Source organism: Coenobita brevimanus, chromosome 47, assembly GCF_032717465.1.
Source record: "Coenobita brevimanus isolate Jiangsu-jjx chromosome 47, ASM3271746v2, whole genome shotgun sequence".
Lineage (NCBI taxonomy): Eukaryota > Metazoa > Arthropoda > Malacostraca > Decapoda > Coenobitidae > Coenobita > Coenobita brevimanus.
The window spans coordinates 28,566,800-28,592,259 of NC_137000.1; the positions used below are offsets into that span (position 1 = coordinate 28,566,800).

At 41.0% G+C, this 25,460-nt stretch overlaps 1 protein-coding gene across 1 annotated transcript in view; it reads left to right on the forward strand.

The window, feature by feature from the left end:
- Positions 1-25,460, forward strand: part of LOC145399136 (uncharacterized) — a 125,614-nt gene that overhangs the window by 66,790 nt on the left and 33,364 nt on the right. The window contains exon 3 of the mRNA XM_080271874.1: positions 15,734-15,878. Coding sequence (XP_080128000.1) covers positions 15,734-15,878 — 145 coding nt within the window. The remainder of the gene's footprint in view (positions 1-15,733; positions 15,879-25,460) is intronic.

Below are 25,460 nucleotides of genomic sequence, written 5' to 3' on the forward strand. Positions count from 1 at the left end.
TCTCTCTCTCTCTCTCTCTCTCTCCTGTTTGTTTTCATCTGACGGAAGTGGACATTATCGTGGTTGCGTGGAATTCAGTGAACTTTAGATATGAGGAAGGAATGAGTCTCCGTGGTTACTAGTTAATTCGATTCTCTTGTCTTGGTTCATGAGCTGAGGTGGAAGGAGTAACAAAACGTCCACGGGTTGAAGTGGTTACATAAATGCATGGAGGTAGGAAGAACAAGAAAAAAAGGAAAAAGAATATAAAAGAAAGAAATTCCTTGTACTTTTAATGGAGGTAGTTTTGAACCTGCTCATTACAAGAGGTAATGAGATGGTTTGGACATGTGCGGAGGAGGGATGAGGAGTATGTCGGGAGGAGGATGCTTTAAATGGAGTTACCAGGCAGGAGAAAGAGAGGAAGGCCAAAGAGAAGGTTTATGGATGTAGTGAAGGAGGACATGCAGGTGGTAGGTGTAAGAGAAGAAGATGCAGAGGACAAAGATGGAGACGGGTGATCCGCTGTGGCGACCCCTAAGAGGAGAGCCGAAAGGAGAAGAAGAAGAAGATTACAAGATGTTTTGTGTGCTGAAAAAAATCGTCTAAAGGTATAAAGAAAAAAAAATTTCGGAAAAAGGGTTAACTGCTTTGCCTATGCCCTGCCTCACGGTTCGTCTCTTGACCATCGCGCTGAAGGGGTTAACGTTGCCATTTTAACCCTTTCAATACAGTGACTCTTTATCGTATTAATTGTTTATTTTTGCTACTACCAGATAATTTCACGAAGCTTTAAGAGGGATAAATGGAAGTTATTTCTGACCACTTCACTATGGGCAATGTCTTCATAACCCTTCTCTTCCCTTCCCTTCCCATTCCTTCCCTTCCCTTCCCTTCCCCTCCCCTCCCTTCCCCTCCCCTCCCTTCCCCTCCCCTCCCTTCCCTTCCCTTCCCTTCCCTTCCCTTCCCTTCCCTTCCCTTCCTTTAATATCCCATCCTATTCCTTCCCATCCTGTGTCTTACCTTGCCTTCCCTTTCCTTCCCATCCCATCTCACCCCATGCCTTCTTATCTCTCCCCTCTCCTCCCCTCCCTTCCCATGCCTTCCCATGTAGCTGCGTGAAGCCTCCAGTAGCTAGGCCTTGTGTCACTTGTAATAGTTGTAGTCGTAGCTTCCTTCCCCGGTGGAGGTCCCCCAATAACTTCCCTCTAACCCAATTATCTTTCCCTCCTACACCGTAAGATATTATAGCCCCCCCCCCCTCCTCCGCATCTCTCTCTCTCTCTCTCTCTCTCTCTCTGCTTTGTGGTTCAAGCGTTTTAGTGTTCTTAGTTCCTCTTCCTTTTGGTTTATTGCCCGGGTCTTTGCTGGTCCTCTTATTCTTTTATTTATTCTTTTTTTTTTTTTTTTAACCAGAATTCCCTGTTCTAATTAATCTTCTGTAATTTCCGTGTCTGTGAGTGATGTGCCTGTTCATCTAGTTCTTAGTTCTCTTTAACCTGTCTTTGATCTCTCCTATCAAAATGTTCTTTTACATTTTTCGGTCTCGACTTTATAATGTTTTCTAAATTTCTCCCCTCAAGTTTTTTTATATATTTTTTTAAAGTTTCTTCCTCACCATAATTTTTGCTGAGGTCGTGTGATGCCAGGTATATTTGGGCGTGTGTTCTTAATATGTACTTCTGCTTCATTTTGTAGTTGCTGTTCTGAGGGCAAAACATTGATGTAATCGTCCACTACACCCATCCCGCTCAAGCAACAACATCCTTTTTGTGTCTACACTGTCTTGTCCATTGATACCTGTCCCTTCATTTGGTGGTGTGCATAGGTAAGGTCAGGCAAATTTCTTGACACCAGAAATAAAAACACCCCAATCGAGAACAGAGAAGTTTACGAAATTAGATGCTGTAGACTATTTAATATTATAGCGATACTTCTGCTTACATGGTGACTTCCTTAGTGATTAAATAATGAGTTACTATACTGTTCTTACTGAAACTTGGCCCAGATGTTCGTCCTTTAGCAGCTTATTTTAATGTACATTAGCTTTATGGCTGAAAGAGATAATGCTACTGCTCGACCTATTTTACATAGCACTTATTTGTGACTGGCATCATAATCTAGTGTCAGTCTCTTTTTACACCTCTGCGTTCAGTATGGAGAGATGGCAGTTTTAGGCTAAGTTGAAATAAAAGGAATATTGTCCTTTCATCTAAAACTTATCACAATGTTCTTCCTCACACGAAATTCAGTCAGAACACGATGGTAGTACAGAATTTTATACAAACAGTGAGCATAGCTGGCTGTGACCTAATCGCTGGTAACCTAATCTTGCCAAGCACTAGATAAAGTTACACGTACGTAAAAGCAAATCAGATGGCCAGGAAGGTAACAACACTGGATGTTAGTAGTGTCGACGATTGTATGTTGACAAGTATTAAAAAAAAGAAAGAAAATAGGGAAGAAAAAAAGTACGGTAAAGTTTGAATGTGTTTGTAGGAGCGGGTCTAGTGCCACTGGATTATCTAAGAATGAAACTGCTTTAGACACTGACATATGTAGCCAATTCAGGTGTATAAAATGGTGGACAAGGACTGAGTGAGGCTTTGTTTTAGCTGATCATCTTGAGGTAGAAGAGAAGCTGCACAGAACCTTATAACACGTCTCAGCACTCTTTGGGGATAAATAATAACCACTTGTAAGGTAGATATATTAAAAGATTTCGGCTTTGGTATGGCCTTGTTCCTTGGTACCCGACGTATCATTCCATTTTATTTGTTGTAACCCTTCTGTCTGAGGTGGTTTATTTCACTCTTCCTGCTTCCAGACGATTTTATGCAGCTTAGAACACCTGAAGAGCAATAGAGTTGAGGCTTTATCTAACTCTTCTCCAGTTGGTAAAGTCTGTCCTAAGCTGAGTAAAGCCGTCTAGAGCTAGAGAGAATAAAACAAAAATTACATCCTTTACCAGAAGAGTTTACGGGTCCATACCTTAGTGTTATTTTTGCTCCTGCACCGCGTGATGGTACAGACCCAGGTACTGTAACCTGATCGTGCTGTAAAACTAGGGAACAGACAGGATTGGATAGAGAGGGTGTAGAACAACGGAGATTGATTACTGGGGATAAGGCAGCTCCTATGCTTAATGTTGAATGGAAGTTGAGGAGCGGTGGAGTAAATGTTAGTGTATGACTGAGAGGGGTACTATATTTTTATTTCGTGTGTGTGTGTGTGTGTGTGTGTGTGTGTGTGTGTGTGTGTGTGTGATTGCAATATTAGAATGGCATTGGTGAGCGACGAAGTAACTATCAGTGTACGAGAGAGAGGAGGACGTTTTTATTCACCTTTTTTATGTACTGTTTATGCTGTATTGGCTTGAAATTCGTCATGCGTGAGTGATCCCTGACAATCCTTTCCCTTTTAACCTCTTCAGCCCGGTGCGTCATATTTGATTTTTGCTTCATTGGTGATTATAGTCAGGTTAATATAAGCTTAGAATCTGAGGTGTTGGATTAAGCCTGCACAAGCCCCTTCACCGCTATAAGAAAGTCGCGAAAGTGGATTAAAATCTTATGAAGGAACCAAAAATTAATTGAAAAAAGGCTTTATCGTACAGGTCATGTGATTTTTCCCTTCACCAACTTTTAACATCATCTGTTTGTACCAAGAATTTTATGAAAACAATGCGTCATCGTATGGAAGGGGTCATATGATTATTTTTTCCTCGCACCAGATTTCAACACAGACTTAATTGAACATGCATGGCTGATGATCATTGACGCTGCAGTAAATGGTTGTGTCTGTATTATTAGTATTATTATTTTTTTGATAGCGGTAGTTCGATGCCATCCAATCATGCGTCGTTATGCTTCACTGAATTAAGATAAGGGACTATAACGTACTGTACACTAATTGGCAGTTTGGGTCCCGTCTGCATTATCATCATCGTCATCGTCATCATCATCATTACCATTATCATCATGTTCATCTTTGTCGTCGTCGTCATTGGCATTCTGTGTTGCCTACATGGTGGCGATCGAAGCTGAGTGTGAAAAAATTTTGATAAGCCAATTGAAGCGGTGTTTTGGTATCACTTCGCTCTTCGTTATAAACCAGACGAAGACACTATAGGATGTTCCCAGTGTCCTTCGCATCAGTTGAATATCCTTAAGTTTTTACCATTATAGAAAAAAATACACTTTAGGTTGTGTTTAATATTGTTTTAATTCGGGAAAAAATACACTTAACGTTGTCTCTACGTCTTCCACCTTAACTTGGCGGAAATTTTCGTCATTTGGGAGCTAATTTCACGTAGCTCAGATGAAAACGATAGTGTTTCATTTTCTTCATAGCACTTCTTCGTGACCAGCGCCAAAGTCTAGTGTGATTCGCTTGTTATAACTCTGCATTCAAGATGGAGAAGTGGGAATATTGCGTCGTGTGAAAGTGGACAGAGTATAGTTCAAATCAGTTTTATATAGTCTCTCAGCACCACATTGAGTCTTCCTGGTGATGGGGATGGTCGTGTAGGGATAACAAGAACGCAGTATACTATAGGTCTTTCACATTAACTTGGCCCAGATTTTCGTTCTTTTAATGCTTGATACACATCGCTCATTGGCAGAAGACAGTGTTATGGCTCTTATGTTCGTCCCACAGTAATTCTTCATGACTAGCCTCATATATTAGTATTAATCTAGTACATGTATAACAACTTTGTTTTCAGGTTGGAGAGATGGCAATTTTAGGCCAAGTAAAAGCAGTACAGTAAGAGATGTTATCGTGTAAGGGATTAAGGTGTGTTTTGATTTATTACCAGAAGTATAGTGTAAAATAATCCAGTTAACATTTCGTCAGTCGTGTTTTCATGGGATAATGTAGTGTTTCTTTCTGCTGTGTGAATTCATCCTTTGTGATTTTACTTTAACTATTTTCCCTGTTAAATCTGATCACGTATTCTTTATCATATTCATGCTTCCTGCTGACGGTTTTCTTCAGCTTATGAGAGACTTAGAATGGAAGGGGTTGGATGTATCCTTCATTAACCCTTCCACAAGTAGAGTCTCAAAACTAAATAAAATCGTCTAAATGTAGCACGAATTAATAGTTATAGGATTTATTCTCCAAATCCGTCGAATCCTCTGACATATTTTAATCCGGCATCTCAGACGATTTTGTTCAGCTTAAGGGAGAGTTATAGACGTGATGGGGTTAATGGAGGCTCCAAGTTATTGCTCTTGCTCGAAAAATCTCTGAAAAGTAAATAAAATCCTTTGAAAATAGCAATAATATAATGATAAATGTTCGGTGGGTTGTGTTCAGATATGTGTGATTTTATGTAAAGACATCAACACTATTTTCTTCATTGGTTTGTCTTTCTTTTTTTGCTTATTGTTGAACGGAATTTAACATTTTTCTTTTTGCAATAACACTGGCATTAGAAGTCAGTTCCTGGTATTTTTCTTGTTTCTCTGTCCGGTTTGTGTGTGTGTGTGTGTGTGTGTGTGTGTGTGTGTGTGTGTGAGAGAGAGAGAGAGAGAGAGAGAGATTTTTTTTTTTTTTTAGTCACTCACTGAAAGTACCACGCATTCCGGCTAAGAGTAAATGTAATGTTCAGGTCGTTAATTGATGTAGGCTAAAACTGGGTTGCGATAAAGGAAAAAAAATCCAGATAGAAATATAAAACGTTGGTGTGAGCGTTTTGATCTTCGAAGGTTTATGGCGAGGCATGACTTTGATTTGGCTCTGTTATCTTGTTTTTGTTTTTGCTTGGGGGGAACAGTCTTGCGGATATCTGGCCTTTGGTTCCTTCTTCCTTGCATAAAATAAATAACTCCCTAATAAAGCAATTCTTCGCTATTTAACCCTTTGAGTACGGCAGATTTCTCATTATGGTGGGAACAGTCTTGCGGATTTCTGGCCTTTGGTTTCTTCTTCCTTGCATAAAAGAAAAGAATCTCCCTAATAAAGCAGTTCTTCGCTATGTAACCCCTTGAGTACGGCAGATTTCTTATTATGGTCTCTGCCTTAACCTGATCTAGATTTGTTGTTTTCCTTTTGCAGTTTATTTCACGTAGCTCGTTGACAGAGTAAGACAGTACTGTAGCTCCGTCTCTTTTCCGTAGCACTTCTTCATGACTAGCATCATATTCTAGTGGTAATTTCTTACTACAATACGGTAATCAAGATGGAGAGTTGGTAATTTTTTGGCTAAGTTCGAGTAAGAAGCATGTAGTCTTGTCTTTCTAACTCCACACGATTCTGTTTTACTTAGGTTCAGTCTGGCAGATCTCTTATTAAGTTATTCTTGCTATTTTTAGACGATTATCTTCTACTTAGGAAGGATCCCAAGTAGCAGTAGGGTTGGTTAAGGCAATACTGAATATCTAATGTTTGAATAGTCTCCTAATGTTGATGAAAGCGTTTGGATATGCCAAGAATAAAATGGAAGTACGTATTAGGAGTAAAGGTTGGTTCCCTTAAGTACGATGACATCCTAACTAATCTTGCTTCCTCCAGACGATTTTATTCAACTTAATAAGGACCTGTAAGGGTTGATGAGGGATATGTTTAACCTCTCCAGTTCGAACAAAAATCTCACGTAAGCAGTAAAAAGAAAGAAAGAAAGAAAGAGAACTTTCCTCGACATGAAGATTGATAACAAGAAGTAAACAGACCGGCAAGGAAAACCAGAGTGTGCTGTCGTGGAATTTGCATTAGGAATAAATACGTAAAAAATAATTCCAGATTCTGTAAAAGAATAAATCGAAGCCGTAAAGAATTCGAAGCGTGTTTCAGTTACGCCGAGGCTAATGTTAAGTTACTAGCGTGTGTGTATCTCGGCTGTCGAATCTTACACACTCGGTGAAAGCTGCCAGTGATCGCTTCGCTGGTTTTGCCCAAGTGCCAGGGGTCTTTTTTTTTTTTTTTTTCCTCCGTGGGTGGGTGATGGTGTAATGAGATCATAGAGGCAGAAGTTCACTGAATGAACGACCATTGAGTATGAACAAAAGAAAATGCAGGAGTGGGGGGGAGCCAGGAATTTATACTGAAGGAAAAGAAAGATTACATGTTTTTACTTCTCACTGTTAGAAACTATTTTTTGTAAGTATAATTGTAGTGTACTTTTGTGAGGAAACCTTAGATGATCGTGGCTCATTTTTCCATACTAATCCAGGCATGTATGAGTCTTGGAAGTACAGTACAATATATATATATATATTTGTGTGTGTGTGTGTGTGTGTCCGGTAAATAGTACCGGTAGTTCCTTTGCAGAATTCACTGAAACAGAGTTAGAAGAGGACGTACTATATGTGAAGTCGTTATTGTGGTGGTTAAACATTGTTTTAATCGAGCACTTTTCTTTCATAGCGTTAGTCCTTCATATGTACGGAAAGATTAATTTTGCGGGAGTGTAGCCTATATAAAGACAGCAGACTGTGTGATGCTGAAAGACTGCGCTTTTTGTTATTCCCTTGCTCTACCTGCAGCATTGATAAGGATCAGTACTTGGTCTTTGAAATATTTTTTTTTCTCCATCGTAAACGATATATTTTTTTTTTTTTTTTTTTTTTTTTTCCCGGTGTAGTGAATACTGTTATGTCTTGAACGGCTTGCCGTCATTGGTCTTATCATAAAGTCCTGCATAGGGACGTATTTTTCATTTTATTTTAGCCATCCTTGTATTATTTTATTCAGCTCAGATTCTTAACCTTGATAGTGAAATTATAAATGAAGGTTGTATCTAAGGTCTCAGCTTCTAAATGTCTTCAGACTTGAGTAAATTCTCTCTTGACACCCGAGAGTAAAATAATGTTATCGTTGTGATAGGGTTAAGCTGCAGAAAAAGTAAAGGTGACTACTCCATTTGTAGTTTTTAAAAAACACGTAAATGTAAGTCCTGTAGCTTGAGGGCATTGAATTATTATGTGTGTGTAAGAAGCTGGCCACCTACACACAGACCCTCAGCTGTCTGCTTCACATGACATTCTCTCCTCTTTCAATAATTGTGTCTGTGTCGTGCAGGTGCGCCACTCAGAACCTCCCCACACACAGAGTCATCGAATATACTGGATTTACTTTGCTTGTTACACTTTACTACCCTCGTATGTGTTGTTTAAGTCGTTGTAATTGGATCTGTTGTGCTTATTACACTTCACCTCCTTCTCAAGTGTTCTTTAAATCGTCCTGATATCGCCGTACTCTGCATAAATGACCTCTGAACACACTCGACTTATGGCATGGAATATACTGCATTTATTTTGGTTGTTATGCATTACCATCTTCTTAAGTGTAGTTTAAATCGTTCTAATTGGATTTATTTTGCCTTTTTTTAATGTGTCCGACTCAGGGCATAGGCTTCACATCATGCTTCCAAGGCCCAGCAGTCCTCCTGCATACCATACACCTCCTCATGTCATCACTTCAGCGTTAACACCCACCGTCCATATTGAATACATACTAGGACTGTCTCATACAGGACTAGTGTATTGGTATTAGCGGGGGTATTTTACGACATGTCGGCGGGTCTTTTGGTAGATCAGTAAAGTCTGCTTTTATGAAATTCAAATCCTTAAACTGTTCCCTGACTCAGCGGAGGTTCGAACCTTGGTCCATTAGGAGTGCAGGCCATCTCTCTACCGATTCAGCCACCCTCTGTGTTTTGTTTATATGGTTCTAATATCTCCATACTCAGCATAAATGTTGTCGCAATACAATCGATAAGTGAATGCATGAAGTTGAGTCCAAACCTGTATCTTCTCAGTCAGTTCTTCCTGATGTGGTCATAATTCATCTTGATATATGAGACTCTTTACTGGAGCATGCGAATATAATTTTCTTAAACCCTGAAGGAATCATCGTGAAGAAACTTAACATTCCTGCACAAAATTTTCAGTTATAATTTGTAGTTATTAGCGACTTGAAAGGATAAAAATCTAATTAATGTAGTTATCCACTTTTTTGAAGGACGAGGACTGGGGATATAAAGTCATGTAATCTTTATCTGAGCGATGTATTTCTTCCATCATCCCTTAATATCCTTTTGTATATGACAGATCCAAATAATGTCGATATTGAAAAGACACAAATGGCACACAGTATAAAGGTGTAGTGTGGAAAATATAAATCGCTTAGGGAGACTTACTAAGTTTCCTTTGTACTGTAGACTCAATATTCGGCTGGTTTTCCTTCTGCTCTGGAATCCTGTCTCATCAGCCATGCGACGGAGGTTTTTGGTGTCCTGTGTTTACCAGTTTTTAATCATTCTGCCCTTACTCGAGCTGTGTGTGTGTGTGTGTGTGTGTGAGAGAGAGAGAGAGAGAGAGAGAGAGAGAGAGAGAGGCGTGATATGGAGGATTATGTGTGAAACGATACTTTATCAGCAAAGACGTTATTCGTGGCAAAAGGAGAGAGAAGGAAGGTAACACAGACTAAGATATGAAGTTAGATTACTAGAGAAAGCTTGGATGGAAAAATTATTATTATTATTATTATTATTGTTATTGTTATTATTAGTGGTAGATGGTGGCGCTCACCATCCACTCACACAGTGTAGTGCTGCTCTCGGGTGCCTGCCCTTTCCTCTTCCTTTTCCTTCTTTTCTTCCTTCCTCTTCTGTCTTTCTTTCCTTCATTCTTTCCTCTTCCTTCTGTCTACCGGTGACTACACTGAGTGATAAGCCAAATGGTTTCCAGTACACCATTTACTATGCTGGGTGGTAATCATAAAACCAAATTATGGCGCCTGGTGGTTTAATGGGTAATTAAGGCACTCCAATCGGATTGAGCCGGTGCAGGTTTATATCCAAGGGATGGTTGGGGTTTATTGCTCACGCAATGCCAATCAGGGATGAGTGAGGCTGGTCACTCCCATCTTAAATGTCAGGATCGATTTGCCTAGCCCCGGACTCCTACTTCCCTTATGGGGCAACACTTGATTAGATGAGTGGTGAATGAATAAATTATTATTATTATTATTATTATTATTAATATTATTATTATTATTACCAGTAGTAGTAGTAGTATTGTGAAAAGTAGACATTATCAGCACCGGTATATATTTCAGTCTTCAGTTTGTACGAAGTTTACTTCTGGTCAGACGTAATGTTTTTTCTGTTATAAAGCCTAGTTTATTGCGAGTGTGATGCAGGGTATCAATGCTATAATGTATATATTATTTATGTTCAGAGAAACTGACGAAGGCCCGTTTCAGTTTTTTCCCCACAGTGAGAGTTAGCACTACACTTATTACGTGTACTTGATGGTTGTATCGTAAATATCGTAATACCGGTTATTAAAGAAACGTATTATAGCTGTGAGAGTCCCACGGTATGAAGTATTTGGAAAACCGCGCCCAGTAATGTCGAGTTTATTCATCTTTGGTTTTATTTTGTTTTGCAGTGGCTTTTTGTGTGTGCAGTTATAATATTTACTCTTACGGTGATTATGCAAGATGACAGTGCAGTAATGCAGGGGGAGGGGGAGGGGGTGTAGGGCAAGTTTTATTAAAATTCCTGACTAATAAGGTCAAAGTGTCTTATAGTGAACTTCAGCGGACTGAGATTCATGTGGCTGAACCAGTTTTTTTGTTTGGGGGGGGGGAAGCCTGAGGGGGGCGAGGGTGGGTGGGTGGAGGGTTTGGGTGCGGGGTGGGAGAGGGAAACATGAGGGGGCGGGGGTGGATGGGTGGAGGCTTAGGGGGCTATGGGTAGGGGAGTTGAGGCTTAGGGGTCGGGGGTGGAATGGGAGGTGGTAGAGGGGGATGTGATGAAGGCAGTCAGGCGGAGGAGGGATGGTTATTGCTTGATGTTGCTGAAGACACCCGCGTTAATGGTAGACTCGAGAAAAAGGATGTTCTCATAGTGCTGGAATAATTCACTCGATATCTGAAGTCATCATAATGCCAGGCCAGACATAAGAGGCGGTATATAATGAAAATGGACTGTGTGCCCTGCGACGCTGGTAGATTTTTCTGCTTTATTGGGACGGTGAAGGAGGAAGTGGAGGTATACTGTACTTGGAGGAGAGATGGAGGTGAGGAGAAAAGGAAGGGAGGGGGAGGAAGGGAAGGAAGAAAGAGAAAGGGGAGGAAAAAGAAAGGGAGGGGGAGGGAGGGAAGGAAGAAAGGAGAAAGAGAGAGGGAAGGGAGGGAAGGAAGAAAGGAGAGAGAGAGGAAGGAAGCATTTAAATAAAGTATACTGTACAAGGAGGGAAGATGGAGGTGAGGAGGAAAGGGAAGGGAGGGGGAGGGAGGGATGGAAGGAAAACGAGAGAGAGGAAGGAAGCACTTAAGCCTTTCAGCCAGAGGACTTTTTTTTTTTTTACTTCGTGATACCAGACGATTTTATTCAGCTTAGGGGAGAGCTTTGGTAGTGAAAGCCATATATTATAACACTTTCATTGCGAGACGTATATGTACTAAAAATAAACTCATGCCGTGTGTCAATATGCGTTTTTTTTTTACTGTGACTTGGCCTAAATTGCCCTCTCTCTGCCTCGAATACTGAGTTGTAGCATTAGATGGACGCTAAAATATGGTTCCAGTTACAAAGAAGTGCTATGAAGTGGACGAAGAGCTGTAGTACTGTCATTTTCTCTTACTGAATTGCGTGAAATAAACTGCAAAAGCACGAAAATCAAGGTCAGGTTAGAGGAAAAGAAGTGTAATAAATTTTTCTGATAAATAGGATGATGAGGAGGTATACTTAGAGGGGGGGACGAGTAGGGGGGAGGAAGAAAGGAGGAAATGAGAAAAAAAAAGAGAGAAAAAGAGGAGGAGGAGGAGGAGGCAGTTAATTTCCAGAGTAAGGAAGTTATTTGAAATGTATTCTTGCTGCTGCCACCGATTTTGCGCAATTTGGGAGAGCATTGGTAGTTAAGAGGTCAAACGAAGCCTGTAACTACCACTTCTAGGTCGAAAAGAAACCTAAACAGAATAAACTAATGTGGTGTTAGCAAAAAAAAAAAAAAAAAAAATATATATAAATATAAATATATATATATATATATATATATATATATATATATATATATATATATATATGCTCATACTGAAGGGGTGAGTGGAATTTGACCCCTGACCCCATAATTTCCTCTGCCAGTGTTTCCTGCCTCTATCTTTGGGCCGCAGGTATCAGTTAAGAGTTTGATAAGTGTCCGCAACGCTAAATTCATTGATAAATATTATACCATTGGTGCAGGGAAAGTGTGTTTATGTATGGCCGTTTACAGTACATGATTCACGATTACTGCTTGTTGTATGACAGAGGAGTGAGGTTTATTTTGCCCAGACTTTACCCTTATATGAATGATATTAATTTCTCTACATTTTAGCCTCTTTGAAGTGATGTTTTTTTTCCACATTTTAGCTGTTTTTGATTTTTTTCCCTCCACATTTTAACCTCTTTGAAGTGATTTTTTTTTTCCTCATTTTAACCTCATAGGAGTGATATTTATTTTTGCACATTTTAACCTCATGGGGTGATTTTTTTCCCCTCATTTTAACCTCTTAGGAGTGATTTTTTTTTTTTTTTCCACATTTTAACCTCTGAAGTGATATTTCTTTCCACATTTTAACCTCATAGGAGTGATATTTTTTTTTCCACATTTTAACCTCTTTGAAGTGATATTTCTTTCCACATTTTAACCTCATAGGAGTGATATTTATTTTTCCACATTTTAACCTCATAGGAGTGATATTTTCCCCACAGTTTAGCTTCATAGAAATTATATTTATTTTTCTCATATTTTAACCTCATATTAGCGATACCATATTTATTTGTCCACATTTTAACATAGAAGTGATGATTATTTTTTCACATTTTAACCTCATTGGAGTGATTTTTTTTTTTTTCTACATTTTAGCCTTATAAGAGAGTTTTTTTTTTTTTCCCCCCCAGATTTTCACTGCCTCAACTCACGGGTCGTTTTTATTGTAATCTTGATGAACATTACGCGATCGACACGGGGAAAAGCATAAATGTTTAAATGTCAGTCAACGGTATATGAGTCGGAATTAATGGGTGTTGCGTGATGTAGCAGGGTGCTGATAAAAAAAAATTGGAAAAAAGTCATCGTAGTGAAGAGATTAATAGAAAAATGAATGTATCCTTTGAATGTGAATGAAAACTGGAGCCAACTTTACCCCTTTCAGCTCAAGGATACTGTAATCATGCTACCGCCAGACGATTTTCTTCAGCTGAGGGGAAACTCTTCAAACTAGTCAAGAGTAGGCCTACGGCCGTCCTCAAACCCTCCACCACCAGAGGTCCTCCCTGACCAAAATCGTCTGGAAGTGACGAGAAATGACCTCGGGCTAAAGGGGTTAACAGTGAAAGGGGGAGCAGTGAGAGTACATTGCCCGCGTCGTAGTCAGTCAATCGGTCAGTTAGTCAGGCAGAGCCGACCCTTTGACCTTGACCTTTGACCAATTGTTCTTGTAATCAGTGCTTCCTTGCGTGACCCTGAACCCTTCCAATAAGAGCCAGAATTGGGAGGGCTTAATTGTCAGTGTGGGTCATTTCTTTGGGCGTGATGTTGACGACTCTTTTTTCCTTTATCTTTCCATTTTTTTGGATCGTACGTCACCCAGTCCGTAAGTGGGAGAGAGGAACTGAATGATGATGATGATGAGGAAGAGGAGGAGGATGAAAAGAAGGTTATGATGATGATGATGATGGTGATGAAGAAAAACGGGTTATTATGGTGATTGTGGTGATGATGATGAGGAGGAGGAAGATGAAAAAAAGTTTAGGATGATGATGATGATGATGATGATGATGATGGAAAGAAAAGGGGGTTATGATGGTGATGAGAAGAAATAGTAAACTCAGGATGATGATGAGGATGTAGTTAATGTCAGTGAAAGGTGGTAGTGATTTCCTGGCATGCGGGCTGGGGTGATGACTGGTGCTGGAATGTGGCAGGAGTGAAGGTAGAACAGGGAGCAGGGATCAGAGGCGCGCTGGAATCCCGCCACGAGTCTTTTGTCACACTTACGACCTGGTATGTTGACCTCTGTTAAATACGGGTCGATTAAAACCTGATATTGTTTGTGTTAAATAAGGGTCGATTGAAAACTGATATTGTGTTAAATACGAGTGGATTGAAAGCTGATTCTGTTTGTGTTAAATAAGGGTCGAGTGAAATCTGATATTGCTTCTGTTAAATACGGGTGGATTGAAGACTGATATTGCCTCTGTTAAATAAGGGTGGATTGAAAACTGATATATTACCGGTATTCTGTTAAATACGGATCGATTAAAAAATTGATGTTTAGTCTGAATGGAAGTAAACAGTATTTTTAATGATCAGTTTATTGGGTTTTGCTTTTAATCCCTTCAGTCCCAGGATGTCTCTATATTTTAGTATGATTAAAGACAGACGGATATAATAAACTTTAGTAATCAGTCCACAGGGTATATGTCTTGTAAATGCGTCTCATTGAAGTATATAAAATGTGAGAGTTAAGTTTCTCTTCCGAATTATGTAAACAACGAACTGAGGTAATATACTTTTCATCGCTACGGATCCCTTAAAATGCTTATCTGTTGCTCTTCATAGTGTATTGTATTCTCTTGTATTAATCAGTGAACACCGTCAATGTTGGGTGGCTCACAGTGGATGTTTGTTTGTCATGCCCCTTTCTAATATTTACTCGCTGTCCTTAATCTCTGTCTCTTATCATCTGAACCATAATTCCAGTGTTATCCTCTGTTGATTCTCCTTCTAGCGATCATTATTTCTTACTGTCTTTATTCTCATAGTATAAATCACTTTGTCTCTTTTAGATATACGATTTCTAGTGCAGCATTCACTTTGTCGTCATTTCTTTCCATACACTTGTACTCTTATTTCTCGCTCTTTTTTATGCATTTTTTCCTACCTTCATAACTGAATACCTTATGTCTCATGTGTAGGTTTAGATGTGTTTGCCTCCTATACTCCTGTTACTCTAACTTGGTCTAAAACTGCCACCTCTTCGTCTTGAATGCTGAACTGTTATAAATATCTTAATATAGTGGTAATCGCGAAGAAGTGCTTTGGAAAGGATATAGAACCGTGCCATTGTCTTTTTCTGTCATTATCTTCGTGAAATGAGCTACAAAAAGACGAAAATCTAGGCCAGGTTAGTGTGAAAAAGGTATAGTAAGATTTTTCGCCTCATTGCTGTAGTGTTGCTGGTTCTTTGAGTCATTATATACACATTCATCCCATGACATCACTCTCCAACTACTCTTGTAATTGGTGTGTGTGTGTGTGTGTGTGTGTGTGTGTGTGTGTGTGTGTGTGTGTGTGTGTGTGTGTGTGTGTGTGGACATCACGTGTATTGAGTGTGCCCTTTCCTGTGCTATGTCTGTGTAGTGTATGTTCTCTGTCATCCTTGTGTATCTTATAGTAATTTTCTCTACACTTTTCTGCCCTCTTGTATTTTCCGGATTTTTGTAGTGTTGGAAGAAAGTATACGTACATATTGAAGATAATTATATTTATTGTGAAAATGTTGTAGTTTCAGTCCAACTTGTCCCCTCGAGCAATGGCATGAAGAGAGTCCAAGTCGGGCCAGAACTGTTTATCTTCTCGATTAATATAACTTCAGTATGTTGTATAGCGTATTCCATTTGAACATAATGTCACGTAACTTAAGCTGTGTTTCAGGATGTAATTGACGTGCGTTAAATATTACGTTTTTCCGTACGTCTAAACCCTAACCTAAGCAAAGGTAAGTTAACGTGTCTTGTTTGTTTTTGTTGCAGGGTGTGAGCGGCGGGTATGTGGGCGGGGCAGTAGGCGGTGCGACGGGCGGCACTGACCCCTCCCCGACCTTTGCCCCCGACTCCCCCTACTTCCCCTTCACCAGCCCCGCACGCCGACCCATCCCACACAACGCCTCAGGGACAGGTAAGGGCATAATGAAGCCTTCCACTACATTGAAATAGTTTTTGACTTTCATTCTTACTTTGGTCATTGTATTTTTTTTTTAACATACTATATACTTTCTCCCAATTAATTTACTCAGATTAGGAGAGGCTGTTCGGGCTAGAGAGATTAGGTATAAAGTTCACTAGACCTGTTACTACAAGCGAACAAAGTTGTTGTACTGAATTGGTTAAGGACAAGTGTTATTGTTGACCGTGAACAAATATTGTTGTTTACTGTGCACAGGTGTTATTATTTACCCAAAAAAGTGTTGTTATTTGTTAAGGACGGATCAGTTAATCACTAGGTGTACAGGTGATATTGGATGCCATCTCCAATATCCTTGTGTAATGGTACGAGAATATTAAAAAAAAAAAAATGAAAGCAATGGAAATTAATAACCATATTTAGAAATGAAGTGGGGCATCATTCGGTTTTATTATTAAGGGAACCACCCCATCCTGTGCTTCTGTAATTAGTGAAAGAAAATAATTGATGGGTGCATTGTGTATTTCGGAAAATTCGACGTTCACAACAGACCTCAGCTTCCTTGGCCGGACAGTGACACGGGGAGGAGTAGAGAGTTAGTTCCCAGACCGAGTAAGATTGGTATTAGCCCAGAATGGTGCGAAGGCTGCAGTGCGTGTGGATGGTGAACTAAGTGAATTTTTCTCTTTGAAAGTTGGGTTGAAACAGGGATGTGTCATGTCTCCGTGGTTGTTCAATCTGTACATGGATGGGGTAATAAATGAGGTACAAGGTAGGGTAGTGGATGTTGGAGTGGCCCTGGTGAGAGAGGATAGTGTTTGGAAACTCCCTGTACTGTTGTTTGCAGATGATACTGTGTTGTTGAGTGAAGACGAAGGGGAGCTGCAAGGCTTGGTGGATGAGTTTGGGAGAGTGTGTAAGAAACGGAATCTAAAGGTGAATGTAGGGAAGAGTAAAGTAATGGTCTTTGAGAGAGGTGAAGTCAGTGAATGTACAGCGAGGTTGGATGGTGAGGAATTGGAAAATGTGAGTACGTTTAAGTACTTGGGTAGTGTGATGAGTAAGGATGGAGGTTTGGAGGGTGAAGTGCGTGAAAGGGTACAGCAGGGAAGAAAGGTTGCTGGTTCTTTGAAAGCAGTGATAAGAAACAGGGAAGTGAGCATGGAAGTGAAAAAGTTACTACATGACAGTATTGTGATACCAACTCTAACGTACGGAGGTGAAGCTTGGACGTTGTTGGAAGGACAAGTCAAGAGTGAGAGCAGTGGAAATGAGTTATTTAAGAGGAGCCTGTGGAGTCACATGGAGAGAGAGGCTGACGAATGAGGATATAAAGGAGCGTTGTGGTGTTGATGTGGATGTGATAGGAAGCGTTATGAGGGACACACTGAGATGGTTTGGCCATGTGGAGAGGATGGAGGGTGAAAGACTGACGAAGAGAGTGTATGTGAGTGAGGTGGAGGGGTGAAGAGGGAGGGGGAGGCCGAGGATGAGATGGAGGGATGGAGTGGAGAGGTATATGAGAGAGGGGGGTGTGAGTTGGAAGCAGGACAGTGAGATGGCGGGGGACAGGGCGACTTGGAGGCGATTTGTTTGTGGCCACCCCAAACGGGATTGAGGCGTCTGGCAATAGATAGATAGAAATGCTAAATTGTGTTACAGCTGAATGGATAATTGCGATAGCTGTCGTCATTTGAGGGAGGGTGATTAGCTGAGTAAAATCGTCTTGCCAGAATAAAGAATGGCGTCACTGATTAATACTGAAGTGAGGTGGATGTTATAAGGAAGTACAGAGAGGCATTGTGTCTTTATTGGAGCCCCCAAGATAAAATCGTGTGACGTGTATTGAAGTCGCTGTCTCGTTGCACAGATAGTTTCGCTGTGCACGCATATCACTTTTTTTTTTTTTTTTTTCTTTTTTTTTTTTTTTTTTTAGAGAGAGAGAGAGAGAGAGAGAGAGAGAGAGAGAGAGAGAAAGTCTTGTTAGCTAATTTTTATGTATATTTTGAAGAAGGACAAGTGTTGTTGTCAGTTTATTTGTGTATTATCGAATGGCCTTATTTTGATATAAGAATTTAGACATTTCACCTCAGTAACAGTTTTCGAAGATGCCGTAAGTTCGATTTTGTGTTACTTTACTGAGAATGACCCGTTTCTGTAAGATTTCAAGAATTTACCGTGAGTAGCTGTAGCTGTCGATGCTGTGATTGTATTTTGTATTTCTTGTGCATGAGAAAAGGAAAATGTAATCACTGTGCATAGGAAATCAGTTGCAAAGGTTGAATGTTTTTATCTATTCTGTTGAAGTTTGTTGCATGACTGATTACCTTATTTAGAAGCATGACCCAGATTGACCCCTGTTCTCGTTGTGGCTGTGGAGTTTGTGTATTATTGAGTGTGTGGAGTTGAGCAGCACGTCTTAATGGTCCTAGGATTGTGGGTTTGTAAGGAGGTCAAGGCTTTTCAGAAATAACTACTTAAAAATGTCTGAAACCCGGAACAAGGCGAAACATTACACATCAGAAAATAAAAGTCCCATACCTCGAAATGGTGCTTTGATTGACCAGGTATTTAGGGGATTGTAGAGATTGATTTGGTGTATCAGAGGAGCTGTAGACTAAAGGGCTTATGGTGTTCGAGATCCTATTTCAGCATATGGGTTTAGGGCGGCAAGGTCAGTCTGTTGGTTTAATTGCATGCAGTTGGCGGAGGATCGTTAGTGTCTTTAGAACAGTCTGGCAACATCAGTTTCCAGATTATGTCTAACTAAATATCGGAATTGTACCAGGTAACATAATCTTTCTCTTTGTCCAGGGGTCATAGCCTTTCACCTCTCTTAGGCCGTTGAACCGATGATACCGTTGGAGGAACTAGCTAGACCTCTGAAAACACACACACACACACACACACACACACACACACACACACACACACACACACACACACACACACACACACACACACACTATGTCGGACTTACTAGAGCAGCAAGAGCACACTTAACTCTTCCTCTCCTCTTCCATTCCTCTTTCTCAGCCTGGGCAGTAGTCTCTTCAGTAGTAAAAATCGACGCAACAAAAGTATCAGCCTTAATTTATTTATTATTTTCAGCACTGTTTTCCTTCTAATACGTTTTTCATCACAGTAGATAGACGTTAATCGAATTTCACATCATTAATCTTTAAAAACAAAAAATCCAGCGTAATTCGAGTTCTTAAAAAAAAAGGGGGCTATTGAAAAAAAATTAAATCCAGAACATTGGCATTTGAAAGTTCCTCGAGTAAAAATAAGTAGGTTAATAAATTCTGTTGAGACCTGGGCAAGAATCTCGCACCTCGCTTATAAGAGAATGTCCTTCGTGTCATGAGCTTCAAGTCGCCTCTAAAGGTTACGTTCAGGTTATTTTTAGACTGCCATGATGTTTTTTTTTTTTCTTCTCTGTGATTCGGTGGGAGGCGGGGATTGATGTAGACATGTTTTTATTCTGTCGTCTGCAATCTCTTCCTCGTCTACCATCTCTCTTTTGGGTTCATAAATTCCCATAGGTTCAACTTTTATTTTTTTTAGACCGCATTTTTCTTTCTTTCTTTCTTTATTTTTTTTTTTTTGCGTGTCATTTTTTTCATTGTGCCCCGAATACTTTTCTTGTGCTGTTATAGGATCGTTATTTTCTAGTTGGATTAAATTTGATGCAAACCACGTATGCTGTAGTGTTCATTCTTTTGGCCTTTTTAAACCTTTTGTATTTCTTATCCATTGCATACCGTTCGATATCTTGGAAGAATTTTGTGCAGGGAAGTGATACGTATATTTTGGTAATGTAAAAACGGAAATAGGCAAGAAATCTTTATACCTAGATTCCTCTTCATAGTTTCTCTTGACGTTTACATATGACCTTGTTTGTTCATAATATTATCTTCTTCACTTCGATTCTTTTGCTATTTAATATCCCCTACCAAGATTTCCCGTTAATCATTTGAGCACGGGAAGGTACTGAAAAGTGTCTCAGTGTAAATAAAGCCGTATGGTGGTAGTAAGAAGAAAGCAAAGATTAAGTTACCGAAAGGGGTTAAGAGACTCCCGTATAAGGAAATGATGTCTCTGTATCCATTCATTTCTGTGTAGGGTGTATTATCATCTAGTGTAGCGGTGTTAGTTTTTAGGCGATCTTAATTTTCCTCCAAGGCCTGGCTGTTAGGTAGTAGAGAGGAGCAAGTTTCCTCGTGGCTGGTGGGGCGTAGCGAGCGATGAGGGGAGGGATGCAGCAGCTTGACGGAGTGGCTTGGGCTTTGAGCTAAGGTTACAAGTTGGTCCGTCAGCCACAGAGAAGATGTAAGGGAAAAGGTATTGTGCAGTCGCTAGAGCCTCCCCTCTCGCTTCGACCGTTTCTCGCTGTTTTTCCTTAGGTGTTTTTCCACACTACAGTTTCTTGTCCATCACCTTGTCCTTTCGCCATCAAACCTTCATCATCACCTTGCCCCTTCGCCATCATATCATCTCCATCACCTCAGCGTCTTTTACCCCATCAGTTCTCCGTGTCTCATCCTAGTCTGCTGTCTCCGTCCGTCTCGTCCCCTTCTCCATCTCTTCCCCTTATTTCTGTTATCGCTTCTCCCCTCTCTGCCACCGCCCCTCTCCTCCCTACCACCGCATCTCTCCTGCACCACAACCTCTTCCCCTCTCTTCCTCACCACCTACCGTATCCTATGCCTCTCCAACACCACCACCGCCACTTCACCACCACCTCCACCACCACTACCTCGCCTCCGCCCGACCCTCTCCTCCACCGCCTTTCCCCCTTCCCATTCCCCTCCCCTCTCCAGCACCTTCTTTCTCCTGCACCACAACCTCCCCCTCTTTCCTCCATCACGTACCCTGTGCCTCTCTCTCCAACACTACCTCTCCGCCACCACCTTCCCTCTCCACCACTACCTCTTCTCCGCCTCTCCCTCTCCTCCACCGCCTCTTCCCCTTCCTTTCTCCTCCACTCTCTCCTCCTCCTCTCCTGCGTTACTGGTGGCTGGTGTGGGGATGCTCATCACTCTGGCTTGTGATGCACCGTCCCTCACAACTCGTCCCTCTCATCTCCTCAACTTTGACACCCATCCCTATATTAATCTTTGCCATCTTCGAGCAGCGGGGATATAAACCCACATTTTGGCCAGGCGGTGTTCTCTTCAGAAGTAAACAAACTTGGGTGTAGTCTTCATCGCAGCCTTAACCCTTTGATGGGGTGATTCGCGTTTAGGAAGTTTATCCAGCCAGCACTAGATGAATCTTGTTTTGGCTGGGGGCAGAGAAATTTTAGCCTTGCCCAGGACGGACGATTTAATAAACCTTCGATAGCCAAAGCTCTATCGTTGATGATATTAGGTACAGCCTGGATAATGCAGAGTCTCTACGTATATATTAGTGTGTAGGTGTACTATGCTTTAATTCAAAATTCACGTCAGTGAAATGCAGATATGGAAAGAATAATGACGACAGACATGAAACTATCGTCGTGTGAGGTACCCTGGATGAAAGTAATATTACTGCATCAAGTCCATGAAGCTGTTCCAAAGGTGTTTATATATATATATATATATATATATATATATATATATATATAGATATAGATATAGATATATATATATATATATATATATATGGGGTGGAGAGGTATATGAGAGAGGGGGGTGTGAGTTGGGAGCAGGGCAGTGAAATGGCTGGGGACAGGGCGACTTGGAGGCGATTTGTTTGTGACCACCCCAAACGGGATTGAGGCGTCTGGCAATAGATAGATAGACAGATATATATACTTTCAAAATTGTCCTTCTTTTGCCTCGAAATTGTGTACAACTGGGGGCTGGGAGATGGAGAGGTCAACTAGTGTCCTTAATCCCTCTGATGTGATGGCTGGACTGAACGTACCCACTCCTGAAAAATTCATTTTCGTGGGGGGGGGGTGCTTGTAGAGAAATAGTGGCAGCTCACAGACGATTGCCACCAGTTACCTTTTATTAACCCAGTTGGTAAGACTAGAGATATATGGTTGATTTAGGAAAGTGTATCAAGAACTACAACTTTATATGCATCAGTACTTAAGTGCTGTGGGATCCAAAGACCTCCATGTAGTCAGTAGATGGAGGTGAATTGATAAGAGGAAATGAAAGAAAAAAATGGGAGGATTGAGGGGGCGCAGATGGAAAAGGAAGAGATATAAGAGATATGTTAGAAAAAGGAAGAAAGAGAGTGAAAGACGTAATGGGAATGAAGGGAATGAGGGGAACACGGAGGAAAGGGAAGGATACATGAAAGAGAGAGGAGAGAGAAGAGGGATTAAGGTACTTGCAGAGAAGTAGTAGTGGAAGAAGGGAGGACTAGAGAGATAGAAGGAAATAAAAGTTAGAGTAATTATAGAGCGTGGAGGGAATAAAGGCAGCGTGGAAAACAGGGAAGGGTAAATGAAATGAGAGTAGGGGGAAGAGGTAATAGAGTAGTAATAATGGGAGATGAGAATAATAGACGAGTGAGGGGAGAGGATGTAGTGAGCATGGAGAGAATAAATTGAGCATAAAGCAGGGAAGGGTAACTGAAATGAAAGGAAAGTGGTGGAGTTAGTAGTGTTGTGGTAGGAGAAGAAGGGAATAATGGAGAGGGAAGAGGAAGCAGTAAGCATAGAGAGAATAAAGTGAGCATGAAACAGGGAAGCATAAATGAAATGAGAGAGAATAGGCACTGGAGTAGTAGAGGGAGAGGAAGGGAATAATGGAGAGGCAAGAGGGAGGGAGAGGTAGGGATGAAGGGTCGTTGTATACCCACCTCCCACCGAGCCCTTGGCGTGGTTGGCAAGCGTAGAAGCGACGACGTAATTCCCCGAGCTTAGGGAGGTAAGCCGCCGGGAGGAGGAGGAGAAGGAGGAGGAAGGAGGGAACCAGAGATGTAGAGGTAGGAAGAGGAAGGGGCCGAGGTGTAGAGGTAGGAAGAGGACCGAGGTATAAAGGTAGAAGAGGAAGGGACCGAGGTGTAGAGGTAGGAAGAGGAAGGGGCCGAGGTATAGAGGTAAGAAGAAGAAGGGACCGAGGTGTAGAGGTAGGAAGAGGTATATAGGTAGGAAGAGGGAAGAGGAATGAACCTAAAATGTAGAGGGAGGAAGAAGGAAGATGAAGGGACTTGTAGTGTAGAGGTAAGAGGAGGAAGGAACCTGAGATAGAGATAGGAAGAAGGAAGAGGAAGAGGCCTGAGATAGAGGTAGAAAGAGGGAAGAGGAAGTGGAGAGAGGGTAATTATTTGGATACACAGATCACACTGACCGTAATGTCCCAATAAGGGGCTGATCCTTTAGATTACAGAATGAAGAACTGTTTCACTTTCGAAGTAACTGTAGAAGGGGAGGGGGGAGGGGGCTTCACATCCGACAGTCTCTGCAGCAAACTAACTGGAAAACAGAGCAAAAATCTGAGTTAAGTAACGCAAAGGAATATTTGGTTTATCCTTGTAAAAAAGATTATTATATTTCGGTACCTACGGCAAAAGTGAAGCAAGCGGTGATACACAAGCACTTATTGATGTTTCAAGGCAGATTGGAGACCGGCACTATATTATAATGTGGAAATTTCAGTTGGTCATTTCGTGGTTTTAAAGACAACAATATACTGGTAATATATTCATTCGTGGTTTTAAAGACAACAATATACTTGTAATATGCAATGTGCTGCTTGTGTTACGGGTTAGTATCACGTATAATAAACATTCAGATTTCATAGCAGCATGTATTCTAGTATAGTGATTCCTGACTTCACTTGTCATGGCCCTTGGTATACGAAAAAAATGGTTATGAAGGCGAGGAGACTGCAATTCAGGGACAGGGAAACGGGAGGCGAGAAGTGGGGAAAGTGGCTCCGTTTATAGGTGGACTGAGATGCTGTGGAGGAAGGCTCAAGGAGATGATGGAGAGCTGCGTTGTGTATGGCAGAGAGGATGAGGAGTAGCGGTAGTGCAGAGGGGAGATGAAGATGCTGTAAAGGAGGAAGGAGAGAGATGATTTTGGCAGCGGGGAGATGGAAATGTAATATGCTTCAAAGGGAAAGAGATGAAAACTAGGGAAATGAACTTACTGTTGAGGAAGATTAGTTACTGTGGTGAGAAATACTACGTTGAAGGAGGCGAGTGAAATGTTAGAGGCAGGTCTGTATCAAGTAGCATATGTTGTTGGGGAAGGTAGCAGACTAGTAGAAAAATTATGCCTGCATATATGGACTTGTGTTTTGTTGAGAACTTACGGTAGCAATTTAAGCCTGACTTGGACCCTCTTCAAGCACCAATAGTAACGAAATTAAAGTGATGTATATAGCGAGGTGACAGGGAGAAAGACATGAGAGGGAGGTAGAGAGGACGAACGTTTTTAACAGAGGAAGAAGAGACTTGCTAAGGTGGAACAGGAGAGAGTAATTGTTTAAGGAAGAGAAAGAAGTCAAGACCCATATTCTAGGCTTCAGAGGCTTGATTTATTTCAGCTTTTGGTACGGTAATATGTATTTGTATGTTATTTACTTAGTGTAATTTTGTAATAGGTGTAGATATTATGCAATGGGTGTAATATACTAAGTTAATCAATACAGGGGAGACAGTAGACAGGCTCCTAAGCGCACGGGATTACGGGTCAGAGTGAAGGCCGTCTCTTAATGGGTTTTGTCAGGATTAATTTCACAACCTGAGATAGCAAGACTTTTCCGTCTGCGGATGTAAAGTGGATCCTGTCTTTAATACTGGGGTAGTAATCGATTATATTGATTTTGATATATATTTGCTTACTTATTCAAGATGAAATGTAGGTTTGGAAAGAGACACTTATGTGTTCTAATGACGATACTGTTTTATGAAAAGCATAATGTAGCATCATTACTGCGCCCAAACTTTTTTTTTTTTTTCCCCGACTCCGGACATAGGAACTGGTAGTCCTCTCCCAGAACCTCAGCAGCCCTCCTGCGTGTCACACTGCTTTGGCTCAAATACCCACCGTTAATATTAAATACATGCAAGGGTTTTCTCATTCAGCACTCGTATGATGGTAACAGTGGGGCATTTTTTTTTTTCATTGATGGGTCTTGAGGAATACAGTATTAGTAGTCTGTTTTAACGAAATTCAAATGCACAAAACATTCCCTCTGTCGCGTGGACTCGAACTTGCGTTGTTTTAGACAGCTGATAACTTCTCCAGTCACTTGGCTATCACCTCCCATTATGCGTCAGTTCTTGGTATTGTTTAGGCTCTGGAAAACGCGAACGTCTTTCACTACGAGGAGAGGTGGGAAGGGTAGGGGGACAATAAGAGTAAACTAGATGGACAGGAGTATGGCAGAGAGGCTGGGATGCTGATAATGGTGGAGAATAGCGGGGGTGGTGGGGAGTACACCTGTGATAATGGGCGTGTTACGTGTATGTTGGGCAGTGTTGATTGAGGGTTTGTGTCAAAATTCTCTCTTAAAAAAAAAAATGCAGAACAAGGTGGGCTGGGCGGATGGAATGGGCGAAATGAGCCAGGATGGGAGTGGGTGATCCGACAGGCAGGGCGTGGACATTACACCCTGTGAA